Genomic DNA, 12,122 nt, shown 5'->3' on the forward strand with positions numbered 1-12,122 from the left:
CAAACGCAATGATATATATATATAGTTATATACATGTATATGTATATAATAATATAAATATATTTTCAAATTGTATGATCGTGCCAGAAAATAGGAAATTGCATGCTGGGGATGCGCACGTTTTAACACTTTAACACAAGAGTTGCAGTTTTTTAACAGGCTTGCCACGCCCACATTTGAAACTAAAAAATCAACAGAATGATCTCTAGCAGGGTGTAATTCATTTCGACACGTTTTCAAGTCTTTTGATTGAAATCTGAGGTGTAAAAAAATATTGATATTAATATACATTTTCTCAATTGTGTCTCCATTGGCTTTTGTGTTCAGTAGGATGTGGAGAATATGTCTGCTAAATTTAATTTGTCTATGACAAAGTACATTTTTTCATCCCATTCAAAATGTTTGTGAGCCAAAACCCATGTATGTCAATGGCAATTTTTGTCAGGTTGCCATGGAAACATGCTTGCAGATAGAGTTTTGTTGCCATTGGATTTTTTGTTCAAAACAGCAAGAAGGACGTCTGTGCCTAATTTTATTTGTCTATGTCAAAGGTTTATTTTTATTTTTATAATATGATCATATATTATATATCATTAGTGCGTTCAGCTCATCATTTTGTACAAAATGTATATTGGTGCCGGACAATAGGACACTGCATGCCAGAGATACGCAAGTTTTAACACGTCAAAAAATTGCAGTTTTGTTAACGTGCTTGCCATGCCCACATTTGGAATTGTATAAAAAATTCGGACTTCTTAATTATGGCGGCTTTACAGGAGATTACTGACAAGATTACAAAGACAGAAAGATAGACTGGAGACCCGAGCGACAGCGGCCGAGGAGGAGGTCTTTGACCTCGACTTTACAAACCAAATTGGCAGAATTGACAAACCAGGTGCGTGTTTTGAAAGACAAACTAGACGACATGGACAACAGAGAATGCAGATGTAATTTGTGGAATGTCGTCATTCAAGAGGGACATTGAGGGCAAAGATGTGGTCAAGTATATGGAAACCTGGATCCCCGAATATCCCCCAAACCACCATCCAAGACAGAGGCGGAGCCAGACATTCTAAACATCCGGGGCTTAGCCCAAAAAGAAAAGGAGGGCGTTCATTTGGGCCAATATTATGTGGTTTTAGTGCCACCAATACTGTATTTTCTGTACATAGAGCAGGGGTGGCAAACTACGGCCCGTTTGTCTTTATAATCCGGCCCGCCAAACATGCCAAGTAATATATAAAAAACATTTTTAAAATGATTTATTTATTTTCTTTTTTGCCCTCAGGCATCTGTCTGCACTTAAATCCTTAATAAATATGACTTGAAATGAATTAAATAATAGATTCAATAGCCTATATTTGACAGAAAAGTGATATTTTATTTGATATTACATTTTTTGGATTTTTTTTTTCCACACCAATGATCGCGAGCCGGCCCTCCGCTACTTGCCTGGATTCAAATATGATTAAAGTGAAGCCACTGCAGGGTTTGAACCGCAGTCCCCTGCGTCAGAACCCAAAGCTCTACCTGTTGAACTAAGCACTTAGAAATGTTCCTATGCGATTTTGATATACAAAAAGATTCAGGGCTTTTGGAAAAACATCTGGGGCTCAAGTCCCAAAGCCAGGCCCTAGCTTCTTAAAGGTGGAATGGACGATTTTTTTCAGCAATTTTTTTTATCATATTTCCTCGTGGCGTGGATAAATCATTTGTCCTGCCACGTATCAATCATAAAATGCACCTACCGCTCACCTGCAGCCGCGTCAGGCTCGTCCCCACGTTTCCGCGTGCCTAAGCGCATGGATCTATCATAATATAGTTCCCTCAGAGTACGGGGCAAAATGAAGACGGAGAAAGACAGTTCGAGCTGACTCAGAAGTGGACAGAAATCTACGGGAGACGAGCGATGCGATCTTTCATGCTAATAAATAAACACACGTGTGTGTTGTATCAGTCCACACGGGGGAGTGCGCATGCGACCACACTTTATACCAACAAAGAATAATACCTCTCGCCATTTTAATGGTTCAAACTAAAAATCAGGTGCTGAAATAACATCTACTGAAAGTGCAATCAAAAGACTAAAAAACTATAAATCTCTGGCAAGTGATGGTTCACCTCATAAAGAGTTGGAAGGAAGCCATCATATAGGCTGGCATTGAACCTCCACAGTGTGTTTTTTCATCTTTCCTCCAAATCTACAGAAATGTACACAGGAGCTTAGGTCTATTGTGCCTATATCTGCTTCAGTGATTTAAGATCTGTCTTTATTGAGAACGAAAATGTAATCTATTCTGGAATAGATTGAATGTGGATTAGAAAGATGGGTATAGTGGCGTGCTCTAGGGTTCATTTCCCTCCATATTTCAATCAATCCTATATTCTTCAATGAGATACGGAACTTCTTATCAATCATTCCTCCAGTGCCTCTTGAGCTCGACACATCTAATGTAGGCTGAATGCGATAATTCCAATCGCCGCTGCAAATTAGGGTTCCCTCAGAGTGGTTCACAATCAGGTCCATGACACCAGCATAGAAAGTGATATCGCCCCCTGGTGGAGCATACACATTTAAAAGAGTGAAAACCTTTCCATTAATATCCCCCTTTATTAGTACATATCTGCCTTCTTTATCCTTCAAAACTCTGTTCAAAAACTATTTGTTTTGAGATCAAGATGACAACTGATGAATAATAGGATTTTTCATGTTCAGTGTCATTCAAATGTGTCTCTTTTAAAAATACAATAAATATTCTTTTTATTTATATTTTGTTGATATTGATATATATATGAGGGACTGCGGTTCTCGGTTACCCCCCACGAGTCCGAAGGTTCGCTAGTCCGAAGGTTTTAAAGGTTCGCTAGTCCGAAAGTCCCTCACAGGGCAAACGGTTTAATCCCGGAGTTAATTCATTCATTAATAATAGGATAAGGAGCTCAGGCTATGCACAGAAACAAGTCGGTTATGGAAAATATGTGAGTTTAATCATAAAAAGTGCATTAACACTAGAAAAGTCTTAAAAGCCAGTGTGTGGGGCAAAGGGAGGCGAGGACTCACACCTTCGGACCAGTGAACCTTCGGACTAGTGAACCTTCGGACCAGTGAACCTTCGGACCAGTGAACCTTCGGACCAGTGAACCTTCGGACCAGTGAACCTTCGGACTAGTGAACCTTCGGACCAGTGAACCTTCGGACCAGTGAACCTTCGGACCAGTGAACCTTCGGACCAGTGAACCTTCGGACCAGTGAACCTTCGGACTAGTGAACCTTCGGACCAGTGAACCTTCGGACTAGTGAACCTTCGGACCAGTGAACCTTCGGACCAGTGAACCTTCGGACTAGTGAACCTTCGGACCAGTGAACCTTCGGACCAGTGAACCTTCGGACTAGTGAACCTTCGGACCAGTGAACCTTCGGACCAGTGAACCTTCGGACTAGTGAACCTTCGGACCAGTGAACCTTCGGACTAGTGAACCTTCGGACCAGTGAACCTTCGGACTCGTGGGCAGCCACCGCGGTTCTCTGTGTCATGTTTGCTAGCCATGTTAGCCTCGGTAGCTTGTGATTTCCAGTGGGGCCGTGGACCGTCAGTTTGGGATTAGGCGGGTCAAATGATGATTTTAAAGCAAAGTTTGTGGCAGCGGTGTGCGTCAGCTCAAAGCACTAGCATACCGGAAGTCTGTGCCGGAGGTTCCTGTACCGGCTGATCAAAACATACAAACTAAACAAATGTGTTAAAATCTTAAAGTGGTCAGTTTATGATCAAGGTTTTGTACCAAATGGAACCGACTCAAGATTCAAGGTCTGGATTACAAAATGTATAAAGGTTTTTCACCAGATTGTAAAAGATAATCAGATGAAAAGATTTGATATGTTAAAAGAATCCTTTTTGACTTGGAGAAACAGGACTTTTATAGAAACCAATCTTTTTTATTATTTACAAATAAGGAGTTATTTTAACTAATACATTAATCAAAGTGATGACCATTATAACCCTTTTTTAATCAAGGCTTATGAATCAGAACTTTTAAGGGGAATATTATCTAGATTATGTCAATGCATTGCTAATCTGGATAACTACCATACTAAGTATATTAAAAACAGATGGGAATGAGAAGGTACTATATTTTTGACTGATGAAGAGTGGGAAAATATGTGTCCATCTCAGTGGAAGACCACTGGAAAGTGTGGCAGCAGGAGGCAAACCACTATCACGTGTTCTGAGACTGAAATCATCAAAGAGCTACAGACTGTATTTGTCAACTATATTTTTGGGCCTTGAAACTCCGGCCATGGACACAATTAATGGCTATATTTGGAGCATACTTCTGACGGCAGGAAAAAAGGATCACATTTGGACTAAATTTGGAACTTGACAAATTTATCGGGCTTTGGACAAAATGGGACCGGTCTTTGATTTTGAGTGTGTCATGATTTTGTCTGTGTATGTCCGCTGTGTTGCTTATGCAAGGCTGTCTCCTCGCCCATGTCCTGTACCGTGGAGTTTGGGTCTATCACTCGTCTATCACTGTTGAATAATACGTTTGTGGACTGAGGCGTGCTCTGTGGTGAAAGCAGCTGCAGAGATGATAATGCAAAACATTCAAATGTGAGTCATAGATTTGTTCCGCTTTCAGCAGATTGTACTGGCACAACATTTCGATTAGACCTTAATCTCGGTTTAGTCCGGGCAGACTGTGAAAAAGCCCACTGTAGAGTACTGTACTGTAATGATATTCATGTCCTCCTACTTAGGAAAGAGTGTGACATTCAAAGTTGATCATGATAAAAGAATTGGATCAAGATTTCAAACATGACACACTGCATGAGTGTGAGTATGTTTATTTATCTACAGGAGGGAGGTGGACGGGCTGGTGTCCTGGTGCAGCGGTAACAATCTGGAGTTCAACGCCCAGAAGACAGTGGAGATGATCGTGGACTTCAGGAAAGTCACAGACCCCCAGGCCCCCAAAGTTGGATCGGTTCCTCTCTCTCTCGGATCACAGCCTGGACATGGACTATTTGAGCCACTCCCCTCAGGCAGGAGGCCACTCCCCTCAGGCAGGAGGCCACTCCCCTCAGGCAGGAGGCTACGGTCCATCCAGACCAGAACCTCCCTCCACAAGAACAGTTTCTTTCCCTCTGCTGTTGGACTCATATGAACACTTCTCAAACACTGTCACTTTAACCATAATTTAATCACTTACTGCACTGTTCACTTTCTGCACTACGTCTGCACTTATCTGATAGCTTATTGTTATTCGTATCCCAAAGTAGATTTAAATTGTTCCTCTTTTGACTCATTCATTGTTTTATGTTGCATCGATCACCAGGACAAGTTCCTATGTTTGTGAATTCTGTTCATTGACAATAAACCCTTTCTGAGTCTGAGTCTGATTCTGATCATATTTGAAGAGTTATGTGGGGAACCAGTCTTTATTAGGCAATTAACAATTCTCAAATCAAATATCTGATTAAGTAACTTAGACCCTTTACACTTTACCTACTGTGGTTTATGATGATTTACTGAACAAATAATTAAACAGATAAATATGCTTATGGAATATACGAATGAGTCAGTAACAGATGGCAACACTAGATACAATTGTCCTAGATCTATCTAGTGTGTTAGAATTAAGATTGATTCTAAGGTGATCTTATCAGCCAAACTGTGAAATGTGCATTTATACGACCAGAAGCAGGAGCTATGTGATCCAGCCGAGATGGGCCTGTGTATCCAGGGGTTCAGCTCTGCAGGGGTCACGAACATGGGCCACTCGGTCTGGAGCACTGGCTCGGACAGCATAAGGCTGAAGAAACACTGGATGAAGTTGTAGACTTGAAAAGTTGCAAAAAGTCCTTTGCTTGAGTTTGCGTGTGGCAGATTAATGTGTGTGTGTGTATATATATATATATATATATATATATATATATATATATATATATATATATATATATATATATATATATATATATATATATATATATATATATATATATATATATATATATTGACGTCATAAGGCGCTGGTACAGCTGGCAGCCCGGTGTAAACGCTCTCTCTTCTTTCTCACACTTATTGTGCTTTATCTCCTATATTTTGTAAATATAGTTAGTATATTTTTTCTATTTTACTGTACGATAGGGACACGCGCTGGAATAGTTTTTTAATTCAACTGTTTTTGACTTTATTCGGCTGGATTGAGTGTTTTCGTCGTGTCGTGGCGATGTGTTTTGGCTCTGAGTCCCCCGGCTCCGGCCCCGCCCCCCGGCTCCGGCCCCGCCCCCCGGCCGGCGCCGTACCACGTTTCCACAAAGGAGGAACTCATGAAACTGCGGAGAACAGTCGTCTTACCCGGAGATCGTCACGTTATCCCGTCGTAAAACTGACCTAACCTAATACTGATGTGCAATTCTGTCGTATGTGCAATTGCTGTGAAATTCATGTGCAGTCTATGTGCTGTCGTGACACATATTCATGTGCAATTACTGTCGTGATCACATGCAATGGTATTTATTTATTTATTTGTCTATGGGAGTTTTTATTTATTTATAGGAGATCTTCTACTGAAAGTGTTTTTCAGACTTCCTATAAGTGATCTGTTCTTCTGTATCTACCTCTGGATCTACCTGCGTTGCACCAATGAAATTTCCCCATGTGGGACAATAAAGGAATATCTTATCTTATCTTATCTTATCTTATATATATATATATACATATTATCTTATATATTCTCTTTTCCACAGAGTGAGTGGGAGGCTCTGCAGGTCGTGGAACACAAATGGGCTTTAGAGAACGTGGAGGAAGAACTGATCGCTCACAACCTGGACCTGAGCTCCACCTGAGGACCTGAGGTGCATTGACACCCCACGAAGTGAAGGAAAAACATTTAAATGCAAACGAAAGACATCAAATTAAGTTAAGGCAAACCAATGTCAAGTTAAGTCCGAATGAAACTTTTTCCATTTTTCTAATTTCAGTCCAGTCCTTGATCATTGTCGCCCATTTTTGTGCTTCAAATCTGCATAATCTTTCCCACTTATTTTTAATATAGATATTATTCCCCTTGTAAGTTCTGATGTATAAGCCTTAATAAAGATTACAGTCAGAGGGTTATAATAGTCAGCCTTGGTTTGTATAATTTCTTGGTTTTATGTTGATTCTTTCAACAGTTTTATTTGATTTTCTTTTGCAATCTGGTAAAGAAAAATAAAGTGTATACATTTTGTTATCCATACTTTCAATCTCAAGTCAGTGTCGTTTGGTACAAAACTTTATTTTATTGTATTTATATATTTATTTTATTTGCTAGGAACTGTGCATATTACTGAACAAATGTAAATTACAGCGTAAATATGGCAGATTAGAGAAAATATTCTGATTTCCATATAATGTCCCTATGCAGGTTACACAGAAAGACTACAAAACATTGCAAAATTAATGTTACACAGATCAATAAAATGTGGTGAAATTAGTTTTTAGTTTTTTTTTAATCCAAGAATTTTATGGTCTTTATTTTTTTTTTAATATAAACAAACACAAAACAAATAATGTAAAGAACCAATTGTGCATTTTCTTTTGATAAAACTTGTAAATGTAAAATTTGACTTCCTGTTTAGCATTTTGACATAAAAAGGTGCATCACTGGTCCTGCACTAAAATGTCTTAAAGGCACGTTTGATGAAGAGGCTTTCACAGATGCAGGGAAAAGGCTTGACCAAAAAGTCAGCCCTTTGTTCTCCAAAAGGATCTCAAAGTGGCATAAGATCCACCCAAAGGATGCTGAAGGTTTAAGGACATTTTCAGATGTTCTATCAGCTCATGTACAAGCAGTGAAAGGCTTAGACAGATCAAGTGACTGAGGAGAACCAAAAGTTATTGCAAAAGGTTCCGGAATGGCTGGCAACTTGCTGGAATTGTCAGGTTACAGACACGTTCATGAAAGGCAAAGATTTCCTCTCCTTTAAGGATTTTGCCGAGTTTGTTTCAATAGAGGCGGAGATTGCGTGTAACACTGTGCAGTCTGTTCACAGACATGTGAAAGAGGTGAAAGAGGTGAAATCAAATAGATCTGCAACTCTGTCCGTCTCAGGGAGTCGGATCTCTCCTTCCCTATTGAACTCCTCCAGGTTTCTAATTTTCCCCAAGGAGGCTTTTTTTGTTTTTCCTGGCCGAGAAGCTGCTCACTGGCCTCTCCAAACGAGCTGTAAAACAGCTGCAGTACATCCAGAACGCTGCTGCTCGGGTCCTGACTAGAACCAGGAAGTACGATCACATTAGTCCTGTTCTCAGGTCTCTGCACTGCCCCCTGTGGCTCAGAGAAGAGACTTTAAAGCAGCTCTGCTTGTATTCAAGTCTCTCCATGGCCTAGCACCAAAGTACATCTTGGACATGTTAGTGCCATATGAACCATCTCAGACTCTGAGGACCTCAGGGACCGGCCTCCTGCTGGTGTCCAGAGCCAAGACTAGACACGGAGAATCTGCGTTCCAGTTCAATGGGGAGACAGGCCCCGCCCCGGCTGTGTTTAAATCTAAGCTAAAGACTGTTTTGTTTAGCTATGACTAAATACTTTTACCTGGGTTTGAATATTTTAAATACCACAATAATTCGTTTTTATGTTTTCATTTATCTATTTTGACATACATCGTTTTATTCTTATAAACTACATTGTGTTTTTATTTTAGCTTTTTTTAAAGTGTCTTAACATTGTAAAGCACTTTGAATTGTGCTTTATAAATACATTTGATTTGTTGATTGAGGATGGGGAGCAGGTGCGGAGTCCCGGGAGGCCCCTGTCCTTAGAGCCTCCTTCTCAGCCAGGAAAAACTACAAAAAACCTCCCGGGACAAATAGAAAGCTGGAGGACTCCCACACGGACCTGACTCCCACACGGACCTGACTCCCACAGGGACCTGACTCCCACGTGGACCTGACTCCCACAGGGACCTGACTCCCACACGGACCTTACTCCCACAGGGACCTGACTCCCACAGGGACCTGACTCCCACACGGACCTGACTCCCACAGGGACCTGACTCCCACACGGACCTGACTCCCACAGGGACCTGACTCCCACAGGGACCTGACTGCCACAGGGACCTGACTCCCACAGGGACCTGACTCCCACACGGACCTGACTCCCACAGGGACCTGACTCTCACAGGGACCCACAGGGACCTGACTCCCACAGGGACCTGACTCCCACAGGGACCTGACTCTCACAGGGACCCACAGGGACCTGACTCCCACAGGGACCTGACTCCCACACGGACCTGACTCTCACAGGGACCCACAGGGGCCTGACTCCCACAGGGACCTGACTCCCACACGGACCTGACTCCCACAGGGACCTGACTCCCACAGGGACCTGACTCCCACACGGACCTGACTCTCACAGGGACCCACAGGGACCTGACTCCCACAGGGACCTGACTCCCACATGGACCTGACTCCCACAGGGACCTAACTCCCACACGGACCTGACTGCCACAGGGACCTGACTCCCACAGGGACCTGACTCCCACACGGACCTGACTCTCACAGGGACCCACAGGGGCCTGACTCCCACAGGGACCTGACTCCCACACGGACCTGACTCTCACAGGGACCCACAGGGGCCTGACTCCCACAGGGACCTGACTCCCACACGGACCTGACTCCCACAGGGACCTGACTCCCACAGGGACCTGACTCCCACACGGACCTGACTCTCACAGGGACCCACAGGGGCCTGACTCCCACAGGGACCTGACTCCCACACAGCCCTGACTCCCACAGGGACCTGACTCCACAGGGACCTGACTCCCACACGGACCCACAGGGACCTGACTCCACAGGGACCTGACTCCCACACGGACCCACAGGGACCTGACTCCCACACGGACCTGACTCCCACAGGGACCTGACTCCCACAGGGACCTGACTCCCACATGGACCTGACTCCCACAGGGACCTAACTCCCACACGGACCTGACTGCCACAGGGACCTGACTCCCACAGGGACCTGACTCCCACACGGACCTGACTCTCACAGGGACCCACAGGGACCTGACTCCCACAGGGACCTGACTCCCACACGGACCTGACTCTCACAGGGACCCACAGGGGCCTGACTCCCACAGGGACCTGACGCCCACAGGGACCTGACTCCCACAGGGACCTGACTCCCACACGGACCTGACTCTCACAGGGACCCACAGGGGCCTGACTCCCACAGGGACCTGACGCCCACAGGGACCTGACTCCCACAGGGACCTGACTCCCACACGGACCTGACTCTCACAGGGACCCACAGGGGCCTGACTCCCACAGGGACCTGACTCCCACACAGCCCTGACTCCCACAGGGACCTGACTCCACAGGGACCTGACTCCCACACGGACCCACAGGGACCTGACTCCACAGGGACCTGACTCCCACACGGACCCACAGGGACCTGACTCCCACACGGACCTGACTCCCACAGGGACCTGACTCCACAGGCGGGGCCCGGCTCGGGTGCGTTGGTTGAGCTGGTGGAGTTAGGTCTTCCAGGCTGAATTTACGCAGGCTTCATTTCAGACGCAATGTGGTCAAACAAAACACTTAATTAACTGTAGATGTAATTCATTATCTGACGACTCGCGTAATACGACCGCCATAAAGCAACGACCGCCATAAAGCCACGACCGCCATAAAGCAACGACCGCCATAAAGCCACGACCGCCATAAAGCAACGACCGCCATAAAGCAACGACCGCCATAAAGCCACGACCGCCATAAAGCAACGACCGCCATAAAGCCACGACCGCCATAAAGCAACGACCGCCATAAAGCCACGACCGCCATAAAGCAACGACCGCCATAAAGCAACGACCGCCATAAAGCCACGACCGCCATAAAGCAACGACCGCCATAAAGCCACGACCGCCATAAAGCAACGACCGCCATAAAGCCACGACCGCCATAAAGCATCGACCGCCATAAAGCCACGACCGCCATAAAGCAACGACCGCCATAAAGCCACGACCGCCATAAAGCAACGACCGCCATAAAGCCAAGACCGCCATAAAGCCACGACCGCCATAAAGCAACGACCGCCATAAAGCAACGATAAAGCAACGACCGCCATAAAGCCACGACCGCCATAAAGCCACGACCGCCATAAAGCCACGACCGCCATAAAGCCACGACCGCCATAAAGCAACGACCGCCATAAAGCAACGATAAAGCAACGACCGCCATAAAGCCACGACCGCCATAAAGCCACGACCGCCATAAAGCAACGACCGCCATAAAGCAACGATAAAGCAACGACCGCCATAAAGCCACGACCGCCATAAAGCAACGACCGCCATAAAGCCACGACCGCCATAAAGCCACGACCGCCATAAAGCAACGACCGCCATAAAGCAACAATAAAGCAACGACCGCCATAAAGCCACGACCGCCATAAAGCCACGACCGCCATAAAGCAACGACCGCCATAAAGCAACGATAAAGCAACGACCGCCATAAAGCCACGACCGCCATAAAGCCACGACCGCCATAAAGCAACGACCGCCATAAAGCAACGATAAAGCAACAACCGCCATGAAGCCACGACCGCCATAAAGCAACGACCGCCATAAAGCCACGACCGCCATAAAGCCACGACCGCCATAAAGCCACGACCGCCATAAAGCAACGACCGCCATAAAGCAACGATAAAGCAACGACCGCCATAAAGCCACGACCGCCATAAAGCCACGACCGCCATAAAGCAACGACCGCCATAAAGCAACGATAAAGCAACGACCGCCATAAAGCCACGACCGCCATAAAGCAACGACCGCCATAAAGCAACGATAAAGCAACGACCGCCATGAAGCCACGACCGCCATAAAGCCACGACCGCCATAAAGCAACGACCGCCATAAAGCAACGATAAAGCAACGACCGCCATGAAGCCACGACCGCCATAAAGCAACGACCGCCATAAAGCCACGACCGCCATAAAGCCACGACCGCCATAAAGCAACGACCGCCATAAAGCAACGATAAAGCAACGACCGCCATGAAGCCACGACCGCCATAAAGCAACGACCGCCATAAAGCCACGACCGCCATAAAGCCACGACCGCCATAAAGCAACGA

General features: G+C 45.2%; 1 protein-coding gene across 3 annotated transcripts in view; it reads left to right on the top strand.

The window, feature by feature from the left end:
- The window catches only part of LOC140372509 (ER membrane protein complex subunit 3-like), a 53,313-nt gene extending 46,057 nt beyond the window's left edge, over nucleotides 1-7,256 (top strand). Inside the window, exon 9 of one of the 3 annotated variants that reach the window (XM_072459623.1) lies at nucleotides 4,860-5,353. In XM_072459623.1, coding sequence (XP_072315724.1) covers nucleotides 4,860-4,898 — 39 coding nt within the window. In that variant the 3' untranslated portion in view covers nucleotides 4,899-5,353. Of the gene's footprint in view, nucleotides 1-4,859; nucleotides 5,354-6,751 lie in introns of those variants that run through there. The other 2 variants (XM_072459622.1, XM_072459624.1) reach the window with 2 other exon arrangements.
- Nucleotides 7,257-12,122: the final 4,866 nt, after the last annotated feature.

This window comes from Eucyclogobius newberryi, unplaced genomic scaffold (genome assembly GCF_026437365.1).
Source record: "Eucyclogobius newberryi isolate DKJ021-1_F unplaced genomic scaffold, fEucNew1.0.hap1 SCAF_24, whole genome shotgun sequence".
NCBI lineage: Eukaryota > Metazoa > Chordata > Actinopteri > Gobiiformes > Gobiidae > Eucyclogobius > Eucyclogobius newberryi.